General features: G+C 42.4%; 2 protein-coding genes across 3 annotated transcripts in view; both read right to left on the reverse strand.

Annotated features, from left to right (window-relative positions):
* Nucleotides 1-4,040: 4,040 nt before the first annotated feature.
* On the reverse strand, nucleotides 4,041-5,526 carry LOC310933111 (serotonin N-acetyltransferase-like; the record flags this gene model as incomplete). Its single annotated transcript, XM_083896533.1, has 3 exons — nucleotides 4,041-4,445; nucleotides 4,914-5,068; nucleotides 5,370-5,526. 3 exons carry the CDS (start codon nucleotides 5,524-5,526, stop codon nucleotides 4,041-4,043), a joined length of 717 nt encoding a protein of 238 aa, XP_083752659.1.
* Nucleotides 5,527-7,301: 1,775 nt separating this feature from the next.
* LOC310933605 (myosin-10-like) overlaps nucleotides 7,302-19,460 on the reverse strand; it is a 55,171-nt gene continuing 43,012 nt past the window's right edge. For both annotated transcript variants that reach the window (XM_083897123.1, XM_083897124.1), the window contains 26 exons: nucleotides 18,162-18,355; nucleotides 17,435-17,556; nucleotides 17,260-17,329; nucleotides 16,879-17,039; nucleotides 16,665-16,773; nucleotides 16,444-16,575; nucleotides 16,155-16,361; nucleotides 15,874-16,011; nucleotides 15,570-15,693; nucleotides 15,307-15,478; nucleotides 14,438-14,650; nucleotides 14,001-14,145; nucleotides 13,708-13,914; nucleotides 12,725-12,829; nucleotides 12,483-12,635; nucleotides 12,146-12,394; nucleotides 11,840-12,052; nucleotides 11,540-11,752; nucleotides 11,304-11,465; nucleotides 11,082-11,210; nucleotides 10,907-10,995; nucleotides 10,213-10,336; nucleotides 9,768-9,976; nucleotides 9,579-9,687; nucleotides 8,966-9,138; nucleotides 7,302-8,689 (listed from right to left, as the gene is read on the reverse strand). In XM_083897123.1, the coding sequence (XP_083753249.1) occupies nucleotides 8,527-8,689; nucleotides 8,966-9,138; nucleotides 9,579-9,687; nucleotides 9,768-9,976; nucleotides 10,213-10,336; nucleotides 10,907-10,995; nucleotides 11,082-11,210; nucleotides 11,304-11,465; nucleotides 11,540-11,752; nucleotides 11,840-12,052; nucleotides 12,146-12,394; nucleotides 12,483-12,635; nucleotides 12,725-12,829; nucleotides 13,708-13,914; nucleotides 14,001-14,145; nucleotides 14,438-14,650; nucleotides 15,307-15,478; nucleotides 15,570-15,693; nucleotides 15,874-16,011; nucleotides 16,155-16,361; nucleotides 16,444-16,575; nucleotides 16,665-16,773; nucleotides 16,879-17,039; nucleotides 17,260-17,329; nucleotides 17,435-17,556; nucleotides 18,162-18,355 (4,085 nt within the window). In that variant the 3' untranslated portion in view covers nucleotides 7,302-8,526. The remainder of the gene's footprint in view (nucleotides 8,690-8,965; nucleotides 9,139-9,578; nucleotides 9,688-9,767; nucleotides 9,977-10,212; nucleotides 10,337-10,906; nucleotides 10,996-11,081; nucleotides 11,211-11,303; nucleotides 11,466-11,539; nucleotides 11,753-11,839; nucleotides 12,053-12,145; nucleotides 12,395-12,482; nucleotides 12,636-12,724; nucleotides 12,830-13,707; nucleotides 13,915-14,000; nucleotides 14,146-14,437; nucleotides 14,651-15,306; nucleotides 15,479-15,569; nucleotides 15,694-15,873; nucleotides 16,012-16,154; nucleotides 16,362-16,443; nucleotides 16,576-16,664; nucleotides 16,774-16,878; nucleotides 17,040-17,259; nucleotides 17,330-17,434; nucleotides 17,557-18,161; nucleotides 18,356-19,460) is intronic.

The following is a 19,460-nucleotide window of genomic DNA, read 5'->3' on the forward strand; positions in this document are numbered from 1 at the left end:
TGTGGCGCCACCTACTGCCGTCTACTAATCATTGCAGTCAGTAGAGTCTCAGCTGCCGAGCAACCATGGGTTGCCAGTTGCGTCAAAAACGAACCTAAAAGACCTCGGTATTTTGAATTTGAGCGTAGTAACCTTTTTTGGCCACATTCTTACATATTGCACCTTTAACATTTAAATTTGGTAAGTTTGAGCCTCCTGAACGACAGACAAATATGAATTCGCTCAAACAAAAGACAAATTAAAAACAAAGACTTATTTAACATTTAAGCACAAACTGGTAACAATAATATAATTTAATATGGGGACCCGTTGGTCATAATTACAGCTAAAACCTGGTCAACAAAGCATTGTTCATTGGTGTGAAAGTACATGAACCCATGGTCACACAGACCTCCCCGACTGACTCCACTGTGTGGGTTACAGTAAACGGCGTTGATGTTGTGGGAATATGCAGCATATCTCAGCTGGGATGAGATTACCTGGTGACTGAAAGGACTTTGTGGGATTACAGCACATGAGCCTGTCTGGAGGCTAATGTGGCCCCACTCTGCGTCTACGGGTTGGGGGGAGGTGGGGGTGGTGTCATTACACCTCAGCGTGCACTGTTGACCTCGCATTGACGGCAAAGTGAAAAAGCTGTTTCCTGAATGAATGGATCCTCGTCTGTGTGCTGGTTCACTGAGTGGAGTCGTAATGACTGCCTTGGAAATAAATTCTGGGTGATGTACGTCATAATTGGTAGCTCCTTTTTTTGTTCTGCTGGTTTATCATTATTATTATTATTATTATTCCGAGCACTGCAAATGGTTTAACCCTTTGACAATGAGCATGGTCATAACGCCTCATCTGCGCCCTGCAATTAAAACAGAAAAGCTGTCAGTGAGTGCCTTATTTACGTCTTCAAACGGTAACATAACATATTTAAAAATAACAGCAATAGAATTGTATCCAGGGTGCGACCCCACCTTTCATCCTATGGTAGCTGAGATGGAGACAAACAACCTTCTACCTCCCAAGAGTTTATATACAAGTGGTACATTTATATAAGGATTAACATTAAAGGTGTCATATGTAAGAATGTGGCCAAAAACGGTTACTATGCTAAAATTCAAAATACTAAGGTCTTTGAGGTTTCGTTTTCTGACATAACTGGCAACCCGTGGTTGCTCCGCAGCTGAGACTCTACTGACTGCAATGATTGGTGGACGGCGGTAGGTGGCGCCACATGCCAAAAGATGAAAACATAAACATGATTTGCAGTCTGCAAAAGATTATTTTTAATGCAAATATTTTGTCTGTACTGTTGTTGTTGGTGAGTTCAGTTTGTTATATGAACATTATTCCTGAGTCTCTGTGACATAGGAGGATTTTATGGCCTGTTGCTTTAGATTTATTACATAATGCACATTTAAAATTAACATTAAAATCAGTGTCAATATTATTTATTTATTTTATTATTTTGGGAAAAAGGAATACAACTAGGACTAAACAGATGTCTATAAGATGTAAAAAAGAATATAAAACAAAACATGTAAATAGCAAATGTGTAAAGAAAGAAATCAGAGCTCAAACAGATTCTAATATTACGACTGAATGTGATTATAAATGTGGGAAAAAACATCACAAACAGACTCAGATCCTAAAATACATTGACTCTCTTTGCCAGAGGAGATAAAGTGTAGTAAAGCTCACAGATCACAGATGTCAGCTGGACTGCATCATCCTGAAACCAATGCTGCTGTGGGCCATATCTCCATCCTGCAGACACTTCCTCCTCACGCTGTTAAAACAAATGAAAAATGACTCTCATTTAGGGGGAGGGGGGGGGGGGATCTTGCAGCAATCTCAGCTGACACACTCACACCTATTGTCAATTTAGAGTGTTTCATTTACTTAATCCCCATATTCCATGCACACACGGGGAGAACATGTAAACCCCATGCAGAAAAGCCAGAGTGGTACCCATTTCTCCTCTTTCTTTACTCATTTTATTGTGTTTTATTTATTGATAAGAGCATTGGGGAACAACTATTGTGTGTGATTTGTTGAGATAATTAGTCAGTTTGACCTTCACAGGAGGTCACCCCTGACATGTTAGTGGATTAGACATGAGTGTGTGACTGTGTCATGGATTAAATCTCCAGTCACACACACACACACACACACACACATGCACACGCACACACACACACGCACGCACGCACACACACATTCTTGTACTTGCTGCATACTGAGGACCAGGTAAAAGTGCTGACAAAGTGAGGACCAGCGTTTCTACTTTATAAATCAACACAATTACAAATATCTACTTCATGAATGACATCTATAAAGAACTACTAGGTGCAGTACCATAAAAATGTCTGCAGGTGGAGCCCCAGAGCAAAAAGTGTGTGAAACACCAGGGCTGAAAAAAAGGACTGACCAAAATGTCCCCACTTTGTAAAAATGACCTCACTTTGTTGGTTAAAAACCCTCACTGGTCCTCATGCCGCAAGTACAAGAACACACACACACATTGTCTATGCTAAGTCTCATTCATTAAATCACTGATGTCTCATGCACTAGACGATGTATGTAGTGGAAAAAGAAGTGACATTCTTTTGTTTTCAATTTACAAAACAGTAGAAAACATTTTATTTGATTGAAAGTGTGATAATGCAACACTTAGAAAAGAAAAAAAAAAAATCATCACAAGACAAAGTCCTGACCTCACAAAGTGACACAGCGTCTAACCAAACAAAAGCCTGCTCATTGAACGCAGTCTAACCGATGAACGGATCCTCTTCTAAATCCCTCACCGTTCACAGCAGCTAAAGCTGCCTAATAAGAGCCGCAGGAGCCTAAGGCCTGACGTCAGTCCACAGCTGTGAAGGAAGGCCAGCAAGGCGCAAAGCAGGGGACGGCTTACACTGGACAAATCCACATCGTCGTCAGTCAAACGCACCGCACGCAAAATTTACAGAATTACGCGCTCAACACGCGATCCTCTGGACCTGTACAAGGTGAGCCACTAACAGAGTGACAGATCATCACAATCGTACACAGTAAGAGACGTTCACACAAAGTGGCCACTCTTCATTTGCTTTTGTATATTATCGTCCAAAGAGTTGTAAAAAAGCATGAGTGAATGTTATTTAAAATGAATACATAGATGTTTACGGTCTCTGTGGCACTAAGACGAGCAAGTTTTAAACCTGTGACCCACTTAAAAAAAAAGGTGATTAACACCAATGTTGGAAACAAACTGAAGAAAAACAACTCCTCCTTGAAGCTCAGTGAAAATGTTACGCTCGGTAAACGTGGCCACAGTGTTTTACTTGAGCCAATCAACGGAAGAATAAAAATACTGAGCGCTAAAGGACAGGCTGCTAAAAATGAAGCAGAAGATGAGGAAGAAATCATTCTGTTGCCGCTGAGCCTAACGCCGTGTTTCCATCATGGTACAGATCGCGTTGGTACAGTACGGTACAGTTTGGAATGGCAAAACCCCTGGGTCAGGCATGGAGATACACAGCGTGCAAAGCTGACAACAGGAGGACGTCCAGCAGCTCTTTTGTCTCAGCAAGACGTCGAGCTTTGTAGGAGAATTGACTGCAAATGTTACAAAAACACCGCTTTCCTGTCGCCCAATCAGCTGACTGTCATGGGTCACGCTCCACCTGTACCATACCAGTTATTTTGGTATCATTCCTAACGGAAACGCAAAAAATCCATACTGTACCGAACTGTTCCGCTGAGTGGAAACACGCCCAAAAGCCGCTAAAAACCCACATGCATTGAGCACGAGTCATTTGATCTGGTAGTAAATGCTTTTCCCCCCCACAACAACTTTACCCATTTTCACTTAAGCCCCTGGCCCCTAAAACGTCTGTGCACGCCTCTGTCATGGACTGATGAGCTTCAGTTTGTGATTTGATTACAAACACAAACAAGAGTTTTGAGCAGCAACTTTAAATCCCTGGATCTCACAGATCACATCACTGCTTTATTTAAACGAGAGACAAAGAGAGCAGGTGTCTGATGTCAGAGAGGACAGTCATTCACACATCAGCAGCAGCAGCAGCAGCAGCAGCAGCAGCAGCAGCAACGTGTTCCTCAGTCTTTGTCAGCGGCAGCGTCAGCGAATGCTGAGGGAAGCGGATCGCTTCGCTGTTGCGGCGCATGTACGCGTGGCCGCTGATGGGATACCACATCTCTGTGAAGGTCAGGTTGGCCACGGTGATGGCGCAGCGTCCTTGCACTTTAAAGCCCGACTTGCGGTAGAAGGGAACCAGGAAGTCCTCGCACATGAGCACCGCTCGGCGCACGCTGGGCAGACAGCGCAGGTACTGCAGGTAGCGCCACATCAGGATGGGACCCTTGCCCTGTTGTCTGAAGGTGCGATGGACGGCGAGGACGTGGATGTGGACGGTGGAGCCGCGGGGTTTGTGGAGAGTCAGCGCCTCCTGGAGTTCACAAAGTTTATAGAAGTCACGAGTCCTGTACTTTTTTATTTAAAGGTGCCATATGTAAGAATGTGGCCAAAAACGGTTTCTACATTCAAATTCAAAATACCGAGGTCTTTTAGGTTTCCTTTTCTGATGTAACTGGCAACCTGTGGTTGCTCTGCAGCTGAGACTCTAGTAACTGCAATGATTGGTAGACAACGGTAGGTGGCGCCACATGCCAAAACAGGATTTCAAAACATAAACATGATTTGCAGTCTGCAAAATATTTCTTTTAATGCAAATATTTTGTCTGTACTGTTGTTGTTGGTGAGTTCAGTTTGTTATATGAACATTATTCCTGAGTCTCTGTGACATATTAGGAGGATTTTATGGCCAGTTGCTTTAGATTTATTACATAATGCACCTTTAAATGTATTTAACTTTATTTGAGAGAGAGAGGGATGAGGGCGGGACATGCATGCTTACCGTTGTGAGTCTGTCCTGGTCCCAGAGAGAGCCGATGATGAACGCCACCAGTCTTCCCTCCTCAAACCATCCCATAGACAGCTCCGGACACAGCGTGAGGAAGTGACGCACCTCGTCCAGGTGGAGAGGACAATCACCTGACACTGAGATAAAGGCTGGAAGAAACAGAAGGAGGAGGGAGAGAGAGATTGGCCCGTGCGTAAATGGTTTTGGCACAACTTTTACGCAGAGTGGATGCGGCGAAAACCGATCAATACGCGTCCAGTAAACACGATACAAATACAGCAAGGACACATTATGATAACAAACAAAAGTAAGTGACTGAATGAAATGTTAACAAATAAATGTTTCGTTGCGTTTAGTGTGTTTTTACGCACAGCATGAGCTCCGTCTGCGCCACCGCGTCTTTCTTGCTCCTGTGGCTTTTTCTGCTGAGATAACAGTCGATTTACTCACCTTCTCGCTCGATTTCAAACACGCTGATCGCATCTTGCGTGTTGAGCGGTCGCACTTCGCTCGCGGGGAGCGTGTGTCTCCTCTGGATGCCGGGAGAGACAGAAGGCGGCGGCTGCATTGGTTTGATGAAAGGCTGCGCGCCCACAACAGACATCATATGATCTCAGCGTCTTCTTCTTCTTCTCCTTCACAATAAACGAACCTTGGTGGATGTCGTGTTCTTCTCCGCGGCTCTGCAGAGCTTCACCTCTGCTCTGTGTCAGACCCTGAGAGCAAAACATGCAGAGTTTGTGAGTGTTCTTATAGAACAAATCTCCCGGCGGTGATTCACCGCCTCATTTGCATTTGAATATGTGATGACGACTGTGTCCAGCAATTTTTCCAAGCTTACAATTAACTTTGTCCATTAGTTTTTTTTTTTTGGTTTTGTTTAAATAATTACAACAAACAGCTTAATAACCAATGACAGTTCACTGACCAGGAGCAGCTGCTGAATATAAATAAAACCACATTTCAATAAATAATAGTCTGGAGTGAGTCTGTGGAAAAACAGTCTGAACAGAAAGATGAAAGCAAATAATTACTTTTGAATCATTTGTAAAAAGAAAGAAAAAACTTTGATATATTTGAATAAATAGCTCCAGTGAACCTCATGTGGAGGATAAAGCTGTAGACAATGAATTCTTCCTACTCCTTTTTTAATAAAATTATTTTACATCTCTTAATACTAACTTACATTTGTTGTTAATCTTGTTTTGTTGAAATAAAACACATCAAAAACACTGATTCAGTGACTTTTGGACAACTATGACCTGGATAAGTGAGAATCTACAGTCAAATCACATGTAAGAAGCATAAACTGACTGTCAGTTGTTTTCCACTTACCGCAGGATTCCACTGAGGTGTGTGTGTGTGTGTCAGTGCAGCTCTGTGGACAGACTGAGTGACCACTGCTCCTTCCTCCCGCCTTTGTCTCTTCATTATGAAGTGATTATTACTATGAGTCACATGATGAAAGGATTAGAGAGAAGTTGTTTCCACAACTCTGCGCATTACAGTCTCTTTATCTTCTGTCTGTCACACAGAGAATGACACACTCTTGTTTCACTCCTGCCTGTAAATGACACTGAACACTTAACAGTTTGGTTCTTACAGTTTTTTGTTTTTTTTGTAAATCATGCTCATGATTGGACTAATGATCACATTACTGAACACTAAATATAATGGTTTATTGACTATTGATTGGCATTACATCGATTCAGTGACACTGAAATCTAAACAGATCCTTCGTTTTATGCTCCAGACCAACCTACTACCTATCTACTTGTCTACCTACCTACTATTTACCTACCTTCTATCTAACTACCTACTATCTATCTACCCAACTACCTACCTACCTACCTACTATCTACTTACCTACCTTACACACCTAATACCAAACTTGTGAAGTGCTATAACTCAAAAATCATAATTAAATGTAAAATGGATAAAATGTCCTACACCAGAACTTTGTGATATACTACTGATATTGCCATATGCACTAGTATAATTACTATTATGATAATACACACACACATATGTATAATTATATAAAATACGGATGGTGAAATTTGTAGATGAACAAATATTGGACATATATGCTCACATTTGTTCGACTACATACTTACTTTCAGAGTAAATATTGATGGTAATGATGTAAACCAATGAATAAATAAAGAAAGAATTGTTGAGTAAAACAGAAAATAGCACCAAATGGAAAAGTCAAAATTGTAATTAATTACAGAATTACAAACACTCCAGAACCTTGGACTTTCCTCCATGTCTAAATATCGATGCAAAAGTGCAGGAGCAGGATTTTACAGTTCAAAGGTCGAGTTATAAACACAGTGCGAGTGAACTGGGCTCCATAGACTTTAATGCATTACATAGCTCCTAATAACTCATGAACTGTACATGTCAGGGTAATAAGCACAGGTACAGTTGATCAATGTGCAATACTTAGCATTCTGAAGTATGAATGGAATTTGCACTGTATACAACAGCAGAGATATAAATACAGTCGTCGTCTATAGGTTTGTTTTTAAGTCTTAATAACTCAAAAAGTATAAAAGTTATCAATAAGAAAAGTCATAGCACCCATCTACAAAGAATCCCCGACCGCTTGACATATCAATCATCGCTGTAACATACAGTAAAAACTATAGGACGTACAAATCAAAGGAAATCGGGCGTCCGCTAATATCTCATTTCATATGCAAACGTATGAATATTTTATGAAAATACCTTTGTGATATTATGTGTGCTTCAATACATGAACAGTATATGTGGCATAAATGAGTTTCAAGTGAGCGAAGAAGGCACAGAAGAAGAAGTAGAAGAAGAAGAAAGCACGAGAGCATGAGAGTGTGACCGTTACTTTCACCGCTCGCCACCAAATAATTACAAGTCAACACTGACCTACTGTCAAACATCTGAGGAACCAACGCTGGTCAAAGGAGCGACGTCGTGGAGCGCACGAAGGCAACGAGGCAGCCGGCAGTCACATTTCTACGGGCAAAGCACACGGTTCTAGCACAGGACTGCAAATATAAAACTACTCAGTTATACTTCAACTAACGTAACTAAACCAAGTCATATATGATTCACATAGGAGTGTATGTCGCAGAGAGAGTCTTCTATCGCCGTCTGCTCCTTTTTGTTTTATTAAATATTGCAATGCTATTATATTAGCATTTAGAAGCATTTATCGAAACAATGGTCCAAAGCACGGGATGATTTTGACACATGCACTCACTGAATCACAAGTACAACTCAACTCCAACTGGAAGGTTTACTCATTTCTAAAATGTGCACAAGAAAGTAGGGAGTTGTATATCAGGGCCCAGTGAAGCAGTCTCTTTTTGAACCTGCAGCTCGACACGGGCATTTAAAGTTTCTGTATGTGGGGAAGAAAACAAATGGCATTGTTGTCTGCTAAGATTTAGGGCTGATAAACACCAGACTCTTGCTTAGATCATGCTGTGTGTGCTTTGAAGAGAGCTCAGCGGCTGTGAGAGTCTTTCATGACGATGCTAGAAGAAGAAAAACTCTTTCTTCTGGGTGTTTCTGAGATGAGATAGAACGAATGGGGAAAGCAAAAGTCCAAGCTTCTGCTCGTCTACTCTGACTGGGACTGGGGCGCCGGCGTCTCGTTGGCATTGTTGTCAGTGATCTTGTTTTCCAGCTCCTCGTCAGACAGAAGGTCCAAGGAGGAAGTTCCTTCCACCTGCAGCTGGCGTCGGCCCGAGCGACTGGAGGAGAAGCTGATGGGGCCGCCGCGCCTGCAGGAGCAAAGACGTAGTTGTGTTACTTTGTCATATCAACACATGTCCAAAGTGGCGACGGAGGAAACAGGTTGGAGTACGACTGACGACACAAAAAGGCGCTGAAGGACAGATTCAGAAGTGAATTCTATTGCCCCCACCCACCCCTGTGCTGCTGGTGTATACACACAAACGCTCCCTCAGTCAGGTCTGATAGTATCGGAGCCCATTTTTTCCAAACAGGTAAACTCAATAAACTGTGAATGTCCGATAGTGACTGCTACAACGCCGTACCTGAGGCGGTTCTTGAGAGTGTGAACCTCGCGGCTCAGGCCCTCGCTGGCCTCGGTGGCGTCGTCCAGCTCCCGCTGCAGTTTCCTGCGCGAGGCGTTGGCCCGCGTGGCCTCCTCCTCCGCCTCCTCCAGCTGACGCTTCAGCTGCTTCATACGAGAGTTGGCCTTCTCCACCTAAAACACACAGATTAAAACCCACATCACAAATGTGCTGAGAACAAGATGAGATCTCTTGAGGGTGTGTGTGTTTATAGGTCACATCTGCAGGCTTTACAAAATGCGTCTTTTTAATGTGTTGTTGAGTCAAAATTATGATTCATTTTATCTCACATATTCATTCTTTAAATGGGACTAGTGATCATTTTGCAGAAGTCACAAAATAGACAAGATTTTCTTTACATTTTGGTTTAAAAAAATTAACCGAGCGAACTTTGAACTATGATGTTTCCAAATTTCACAAATTCAATCCGATTATAAAGATTTTTCGTATCAGCTCTGGTGTGTTTATATTGTACATATTATAAAATATATCAATTCATCAGCTTGCCTATAGGTTGTGCCGAAGGATATCAATATATTCCACATACAGCCTCTGTATATATATGGTGACTTACTTGTTCTTTAAACTGGTCGGCATGGCGACGCTCGTCCTCCACCTGCATGCAGACCTCCTTCAGCTTCTTCTCGGTCCTTCTCACGATCTTGTTGGCCGCTGCCCGCTCCCTTTAGCAGAGAGGGTCAAACAGATTGTAGTCGCTGGTTCTGATCTCACATTCTCAAAGCTCACTGCGTTAAATTCTCACCTGGCCTCCTGCTCCAGCTGCTCCTCCAGCTGTGCTATCTTGGCTTCCAGAGCGGTGATGGAGGCCTTGAACCTGTTCTTCACCGAACCCTCCAGCTCACCCAGCTTGGCCCGAAGCTCCTTGTTCTGTCGCTCCAGTTGCTGGCGAGCGTTCTCGCTCTTCTGGGCCGTGCTGCGCTCGGCGCTCAACTCTGTGGTCAGGGTGTCCACCTGGAGGGAGAAGGAGCGAGGGAGACAACAGAAGGAGAAATCGGTATTAGTCAAGCATTCAAGTGCTTTAATACACTCCTGTTTTTCTCAAGGTTAACAGTTGTTTTAAATGAATCCTGCATCAGCCAGACAAAACACAGCCAAAAACATAACCTCAGAGGTAATGAACAGAGGGATGAGGAACAAATAATAAACGAGGAGTTGTGTAATTCTTCCCCAGTGGAGCACCACCACACCTGCATGGTGGTTTTTCTGAAGCGGTCATTGAGCAGCTCCATGTTGCCCTGCTCCTCCTCCAGCTCCTCCTCCAGCTGAGCGATGCGAGCCTCCAGCCTCCTCTTCTCGTCCATGAGAGCAGACCTGCACCCACAGGAGGAACAGGAAAACATCAGATCAAGTATGCGACTGCATCATTCGCCTCCATCACCACTGGATGTCTGTGCTGAAAGGTGCGACTAAGAAATAAGTGTGAACGAAAATGTCAAAACTCGAAAGTTCAGTACATTCAGTATAAGCGTAGGAAATAAGTTGCTTTCAGGACGACATCTACTCTTCTACAAGTTAATGATGTTTACCCAGAGAAATTCAAAGTGACTTTGCCTAAAATAAACATACAGCATATTCATCCCAGGATAAATGGGGTGTCTGTGATTAAGTAGGTAGAGCAGGTCGTCTTTCCAAGAGACCGTGTCACCAAATACATTTGCTAATATTTTTATTAGCTTTATATTTAAGAATTATTAAATAACATGCATAAAACATCAATCACATATCTTTTAAAAACAGCTGGTTTATCAGAAATGGCAGTAAAATTTAGGCAGTATGTCACAATTTACAGTATGTGAAATGGGTGGTGATAGTTTGCCATCTTTAAAGTGTCATCATAAAAAGTTTGGGTGAAAAAGAGTCCACATGTGGTGTGTGACGTACTTTCCAGACGTGCTATTTGAAATCTCGTCTTGCAGCTCATCCCGCTCCTGCTCGGCATGACGCCGACCTCGCTCAGACGACGCCAGATCCTGCACAGAAAGAATACAGATGAATACTCTGTGCACTAATAAAAACACGATATTTGAGTGAGATAATAAAATAATATCACGTGGACCTCATGTAGCTGTACAATCTCAGCCTCCAGACTTTTGAGTTTCTTCTCATTTTCCTTGGAAAGGGCAAAAATATCATCTCTGGAAGCTCGAGCATCTTCCAACTCCCTCTGATAGTCTTTCATTTGGGCCTGGAGACACAAATGGATGAAGGAGAGTGACTGAAAAATATGTAACAACATTAACTGACTCAACTCTATGTACTGCATGAATCAAAGCTTTACCTGTAACTTGCGCAGCTGTTTGATGGCCTCATCTCGAGCCTTGTTAGCGCCCTCTATGTGACCCTCGATATCCTTCAAATCCATCTCCAGTTTCTTCTTCGCAGCGACAGCCAGGCCTCTCTGCTTCCTCTCATCCTCTAACTCCGCCTCCATCTCTCGCACCTGAAAGGAGAAGTCTTTAGTGTGATGGAATGACAGTGTTTTTTTTTAACTCAGTGTCAGGTGTTGCTCTGCACCTGTTTGACCAACGCTCGCTTCTTCTCATCGTTCTGATCGTCCCGACCCTGGAGGTCTCTCTCAAACTGGGCTTTCATGGCCTGCATGTTGACCTCCAGACGCAGCTTGGCGTCTTCCGTGCCCTGCAGCTCATCCTCCAGCTCCTCCAGCTGCGTCTTCATCTCCTCCAGCTGCTGCTCCAGAGTGCGCTTGGACTTCTCCAGCTCGTGGACCTGAAAGGCAGGAGATAAAGTGATTGGCTGAACTAATGTCCTGTCCTGATGGAAAAAAACATTCACTTAATTGATCCAAACACTCACATTCTTGCCAACATCGTCCTTTGAGCTCATCAGATCTTCCATGTCAGCACGGAGCTGCTTGTTCGCCCTCTCCAGCTCCTCTTTGGCCTCCAGTGCCTCATCCAGAGCTCTAGTCATGGACAGAGCTTTGGTCTCCTTCTCTCTGGCCTCTGCTTCAGCGCGGTCACGTTCTTCAGCATAGCGAGCTGAGATGCTCTTCTCTTCAGCCAGCATCTACACAGCAGGGTTATAAAGTCAGAATCGGGAAGACACTGGAATTGTGTGAAAGGTAAATCTAAGACAAGAGGATAAGAGAAGTGTTCTCACCTGATCAAACTTCTTCTGCTTCTTCTCCAGGCTGGAAACAATCTGTCTCTGGTGATCCAAATCCACGGTTAGATCGTCCAACTCCTGCTGCAGACGAGTCTTCGTCTTCTCCATCTTTTCAAAGGCGATCGTCTTCTCCTCCAGACGCTGGGTGGTCAGCTCCAGGTCCTTGTGCAGCTTCTTCTTTGTCTCCTCCAGGCCCTCTATTGTTCCCACATCGTCCTCCAGCTTCTTCTTGCTCTCTGATAACTTTGAACAGAAGATATACATCAAAATCAGCACAAAAAAAGATGTTTAAAGATAGTTTGCGTACACTAGAGATCACATGATGTCCTACATGAGCCTGGAGAGTCAACATCTGTTTTTCCAGATTCTTGCGCGTCTCCTCGTCCTCCTCTTGTTGCTCCTGAAGAGCGTTCTTCTCGTCCTCCAGCTGCCGCATGCGACTGCCGAAGTTCAGCTTCTGACGCGTCTCCTCTTGGAGCAGCTCCTACGAGAAAACCCAATATTGGTTTATTTAGTTGGGATAGAAAATGACATTTGGTTTGATGATTTCAGCTCAGAGACATCGATCATCACCTGTGTGTCTTGGAGTTGACTCTCCAGTCCGGCGACGTCTTTGGCAGTCTTGATCCCCTTCCTCTCGGCGTCTTCCAGCATGGCTGACACATTGTCTAACTCCGTCTGTGCGTAAGTTAAAATCAGGTGTAAGTTTTAATGTACTTTTACACGTCCAATGTGTAAGATTTAGAGGAGTTATGGCCTAAATATACACATATACTAAAACACAGTGGTGTAAAGAGGCTACAGACTTTTCACAGGAGGGAAATTTAATCCCAATAAGATCATTGGTCTCTTGTCATCCTCCACTTCCTCACATATACAAATGCTGGTATAGAGAAATTAGATCAAGATGGAGCGAGAGATAAGGCGACTCTAATTATTATCGTTTCATTTATTATATATTTTTCATTTTCTATGCACTTCAGTCAAAAGTATTTCTGATTTTCCTGAGAGAGTTGGTTCTAAACAATTTTTTGGTTGTACACTACTGTTCAAAAGTTTGGGCTCACTTAGAAATGTCCTTATTTTTTAAGGAAAAGCACTTTTTTTTAAATGAATCAGAAATACACTCTATACATTGCTAATGTGGTTAAACGACTATTCTATCTGAAATTTTTTACATATTTTTAATGTAATATGTACATAGGCGTATAGAGGCCCATTTCCAGTGTTCTAATGGTACATTGTGTTTGCTAATTGCATAAGAAGTCTATTTGATGATTAGAAAACCCTTGAAAACCTTTGTGCAATTATGTTACCACAGCTGAAAACAGTTCTTTGACGAAAGGGCAAAGTTATTATTTTGAATAAAAATCATTATTTCTAATCTTATCAATGTCTTGACTATATTTTCTATTCATTTTGCAACTCTTTTGATGGATAAAAGTATGACTTTTAATGGAAAACACAAACAAGTTGTATAGGTGACAAACTTTTGAACGGTAGTGTAAAGTCTTACTAAGACTGACTCCTCTGCATGAAGGTAAGACAAACGTCACCTGCAGTTTGTGTGAGCGTTCAGCGAGCTCTCCCTTGGCCCTCTCTCCCTCTGTGACTCTGGCCATGAACTCCTGCAGCTGAGCCTCCAGTTTCTTCCTCTTGTGTTCCGACTCGGTCTTTGTCTGCTGCAGGGTCTTCACCTCGTTGGTCAGCTCCTTATTGGCGCTCTCCTGGCTCTGCTTGGTCTTCTCCAGGTTTGCCTTGAACTAAAAACATAATCAGACAAGCTCTCATCTCTTCTCTTTGTTTCTATTATGATATACTCTAGAGTGTGGTAAAACTAAAATGTTACCCTCTTGGCCTGCTCCAGCTGTTCAGACAGCTCTTCCAAAGATGTGCCATGCCTCTGTCTCATCTCCTGGATCTGAGATTCATGGTTTTTAGTCTCCTCCTCGATGGTCTTTTTCAGCTCAGTAACCTCCTGCTCACGCTTGGACCTACATATGGAATAAAAGAAAACTCCTTATTTTCCTATTTCCTAAGTTATAATAAAGCTGCAAATGCAAAACAAGTTAGTCCAATCCAATCCAACTTTATTTATAAAGCACTTTAAAAACAACAACATCTGAAACAAGGTGCTGTACATCATAGATAAATAAATAAATCAAATAAAACATACAAACGTGTGACCTAATCGACCTAAGAACAAACAATAACACATACAATAAAACAATAAAATACTGTAGAAAACATAAAAACAACAGTTCCAAATGCAACACAGCACAGTACCTGAGCTCCTGCTGTGCAGCTGTCGTATCGAGCGTGTCTTCCAGCTCAGTTTTAAGGGCCTCGAGCTCCTCACTCAGATCCCTCTTGAGTTTCTCGGCTTTGTTCCTGGCCTGTTTCTCTGTCTCCAGGTCTTCCTGCAGCTCAGACATCTGAGCCTGCATCTCCCTCACCTGCTTCAGAGCGTTGTTCTTCTGGCTAACTTCATCCTCACCCCTGATAAACGCAGATAAAAACAAAAAAAAAACCTTTAGCAAGAGGAATGCCATAGCTGAAGTATGGCCAAGGAACCTCAGTGCCTTTTCCCTTTGAATTAAAGTTATTTTCTTACATCTAAACTGTTTATTCCTTTGACAAAAAGTCCACAATGCAACATTAATTATACATTAATATCATCTATTTACAGATTTATCTCTATTCACAACATAGTGCTGCACCGCTCCACTAGGTGGCAGCAGAGACCTGCTGTGTTGTCGCTGTGTGTGCTCTGAAAAACCTGCCTCAGAGCATGGTCTCACACTTACAAAATACACCATAATAAGTGACTGTGCACCACATTCCACTGCAGTGAGAATCAGTGAATAAAAGCAGCAGCAGCCGCCGCACGTCACAAAACGGGCTGAACAACAGTCTATTTTTACAAGACTATAACGTCACTGCTGTAAAGGCGTCTGGTGCGTGTCTAAATGACAGAGGTGGGGGTTAGAACACTGTTATATTGATGATGATGATGATGATGATGCTGCACAGTTATATAGGGCACTGATTCACATCATGAAGTAGAATCTCAGTGACTCACACAGAGTCTTTGTTGGTGTTCAACAGTTCATTAGTTGTGAATATCTCTCTTTGTTGATCCCAGCATCTCGTACCTTGCCTGCATCATCTGCTGCTCCTCTTCCTTCTTGGTCATTTGACCTTTGAGCTCCTCCATCGCGACCTGTTGCTCAGTGATCTGGTCCTGCAGGTCTGACGTCTCTCCGTCCAGTTTCCTCTTAGCCTTCTCCAGTTCCTGTCGGGTCTTCTCCTCCTTCTTCAGCCTCTCTGAAACAGAAAAGAAAGGATATGATGAGATGTGATGATAAGTCAGTGGTTTAAAAACATATTTTCCTTGCAGATTGTTTTACTCCATTACCCTCCAGGTCGACTAGCATCATCTCCTGCTTGTTCTTGACCTTGCCCAAGTTCTTGGCCTTCTCCTCCTCTTCAGCCAGCAGTGTGGTCACCTCGCTGATCCGGTCTTCCATCAACTTCTTCTCCTAAACCAGCAAGACAAAAACACAATGGTTGATACACAGCAGCTCGCGTCTTTAGGCTTTAGTCAGTATCTTAGTGTGCAGTAAAACTCATTCATGTGAGAGATCCTCCATCTTCTCTCATTACTTCTTTCCTTTTAAACCATTGCGTGTCAAACTCCAGAGCTTTCTCTTCTCCCTCACCTTTTGGAATTTGGAGTTCTGGTCCTCCAGCAGCAAAATGTCCTCTTCATATTTTTTCATTTTGGCCTCAGCTGTCACTTTCTCCAGCTGCAGCTTCTGCCGGGCAGCCTCCTCCTCATCCAGCTGTTCCTCCAGGTCCTACACATGCAAAGAATGATTCACAACAACAACAACAACAACAACGACGAAAAAGCAAAAACAGATTCAGGAACGTTATCGTTTATAATATATTTCCAACAGCATGAAAACCAGCATGTTTCATGATGAGCACGTCCACCCACCTGGATGTGGGACTGCATCTTCTTTTTCTCGTTCTGCATGCCCTGAGTCCTCTCCTCCTCTTCCTCCAGCCTGGACTCCAGGTCATGAAGAATCTCCTCCAGCTCTTGCTTTTTGGAAGCCAGGCGAGCTCTCATCTCCTCGGCCTCTGCGAACAGCTCAGTCTCTGCCTGCAGCTGCTCTGCTAAGATATTCTTCTCCTCCACTAACTGCACATAAACAACATTCAAAGCATCCGTTATTTACCACAGAAAACCACGTTAGTTTACGTTAATGATTGTTGTAACTGACCTGCTGGTGTTTCCTCTCCATCTCCACCAGCTCTCCTTCCACTTTGGTCTGCTTCTCCTTCACCTTGACCAGCTCCTCATCCTTGGCCTGCATCTCTTCCTCCTGCCTGGTCACCTGCAGCAGAGGCTTCACCTGCACGTGTCGATCAACACGAGAAGCTTCAGTGGAACGTTCTCCACAAGTGGGGAATATTTACGCGTGAACATCACATAAGCACACACCTTAGTGAAGAGTCTCCACCACTGCCAGTGACGCAGCTTCAGGTAGGCAGCGCAGTTCCTCTGGAGGACTTTCAGAGCACTGAGCTGCTGCTGCTTCTTAGCAAAAGCCCTGAGACAATGACGATGACAGAGTGAGACAAGAGCAAAATATACCTTTTTTTTTTGTGAATTGAACAGATAGATGCGACTCTCAAACTCTCAAACAAGCTCTTACTTGCGTGCCAGATATCCTCGGCAGACGGCCTGGAAGTAAATGATGATGTCGGTGATCTTCAGGTCCCGCTCTTCCTCCAGGTGAGCCAAGACTCCAGCCCTGAAGAAGATCTTACTCTGGCCGATACGAAACAGGTTTCCGTCAAGCTCCAGAGCTTGAATCTACCGACGAGAGAAAGGCCAAAAACAGGTGGCTTAGATGAGGATTACAATAATGTTTTCTGGGCTTTAATAACAAGCTAGTCAATTGTTCTGTATTCAGACAGACAAAAATATTTAGTCCTTTCACGCAATTTTTGTTCAGTTTGTTTTTTGTCAATGAGAAAATCATAGTAAATGCTTTGTTTCAAGAGGCAGCAGTCAACATTTGTCAAGTTCTCACCATTCTCTCACAAGCCTGCTTTCCATCCATGAAGCCTTTGGGAATGGCGTTAGGAGTGAGGATCTCATACCTGGACAAATAGTAGACATAGGTTACTGTATGTGCTTTGCCGTATATTCTACATTTCCTAAAATAATCCATAATTGGAAACAAGATGTCAGCAGCGAAACATTACCTCTGTCTGAACTCCTGGAAGACGATGCGGTTAGGGAATCCCTGTCTGCAGATACGGATTCCCTCCAGCACACCGTTACACCTCAGCTGGTCCAGGACCAGGTGTGGGTCCAGTTTACCGGCCTGTTGGAGCAGGATCACATGGTCATACACTACCGTTCAAAAGCCTATACAAATGTTTTGTGTTTTCCATTAAAAGTCACACTTTTATTCAGCCAAAGAGTTGCAAAATGAATAGAAAATATAGTCAAGACATTGACGAGATTATTAATAATTTTGCCCTTTCGTCAAAGAATCAGCAAAACTGTTTTCAGCTGTGCTAACATCATTGCACAAGGGTTTTCTAATCATCCAATAGCCTTCTAACGCGATTAGCAAACACAATGTACCATTAGAACACTGGAAATGGGCCTCTATACACCTATGTACATATTCCATTAAAAACCAGACGTTTGCAGCTAGAATAGTCGTTAACAATGTATAGAGTATATTTCTGATTCATCTGATGTGTTATATTCATTGAACAAAAAGTGTTATTCCTTAAAAAATAAGGACATTTCTAAGTGACCCCAAACTTTTGAACAGTAGTGTACATACAGTACAGGTAATAACATTTCCCCACTAAATGTATAAACAGTCACTTACAGTAGAAATAAAAAAAAAAGACTGGAACTTGCAGGGCCAACAGGTTCACTGTTGACCGTCAGTGTAAGAATCTTGACACTCACTCTTTTTTCGTGGTTGGGGATGATGCAGCGGACAAAGTTGGGGTTGGTGTTCCTCAGTGTGGCCATCAGCTTAGACAGCTGCTCCTTGTAAAGCTGACCCACGGTGCGGAACATGCCCTTCTTGGTCTTGTAGGCGGCGCCGAACGCCGTCTCGTTCATTCCCGCAACCTGGTCAAGACCCACGATGCGGTCAACTGGTGATGAACAACGAGATGAAGAGATTGTGTAAATGGAGGAACACCATCACTAACCCACACTTGTTTTACTTTGAGTGCTACTTACATGAATGTAGAAAAAAATAAATGTATCATTGCTGTTTAAATCAAACGTGAATATCCATCAGGAAATGAAAACAAACTTTGAATGAGCATATTTTATTTCTTTTGTCGAGAAAAAGCATGAAAACAGACAATGGTGTCGCACCATCAGCTGGTTTAATGAAACATAACATCTTTTTTTATTCTGCCAATTATTGGGTAACTCATTTCTGATTAAATAAATGTGATGTGTGTTTATTTTTGGCCTCATTATGTTATAATTACATTATGAATGGCCCTCTCACTCTAATTCAACAAAAAAAATAAATATATAAATTACCCAATTAGAAAAAGGTAAAATAATAAATGTATATAAAAATAGCAACAACTCTAGAGGAAAGAATAAAAACTGGTGACATGAGATGAAATTCAATCTGAATTGTTTTCCATTCAGCTGTTGGTGAAAGGTTCTGGATTTCACAAGCAGAAGCAGTTCATCGACAAATTAAGGTGAAAAATGATGGTCAGGCATCACAAGTGAACACAGCGTCATGATGATGACACCTGATTCAGCAGGAGATGTCTATCACTTCTGTCCTGTATCCTTATTAATAAGGCTATTATTATCAATACATACAGCAAAGTATTGTTTAATTAAGTACAGAAGTATGAAGTAAATACCAAGACACCTAAAGACTTAATAATAGAAGAAAAACTCAATGGGGAAGAGCTGCAACTAATCTCTTAGAAACAAGGAACAGCAACTCTGGGGGTCATAACTGACATGATTTACAATATTTATAAATAATGAAATGATCAAATATTTATATTTATTTCCATAGAATACATAAATATTACATTGTGTTATTCTGAACTGTTCTTTGCAACTGCTCTATTCCCAACATAACCCCTCTGTCCTTTAATTTGTAACATGTATTTATTTAATTTGATTTAAAAAATACTTTTTTTATATAAGGGAAAATGAAATTGTAAAATTATTTTTTTCTCTCACTCCCTTTTGTAACTTATTTAATTTGATAAA

Source organism: Microchirus variegatus, assembly GCF_963457635.1.
Source record: "Microchirus variegatus genome assembly, chromosome: 10".
NCBI lineage: Eukaryota > Metazoa > Chordata > Actinopteri > Pleuronectiformes > Soleidae > Microchirus > Microchirus variegatus.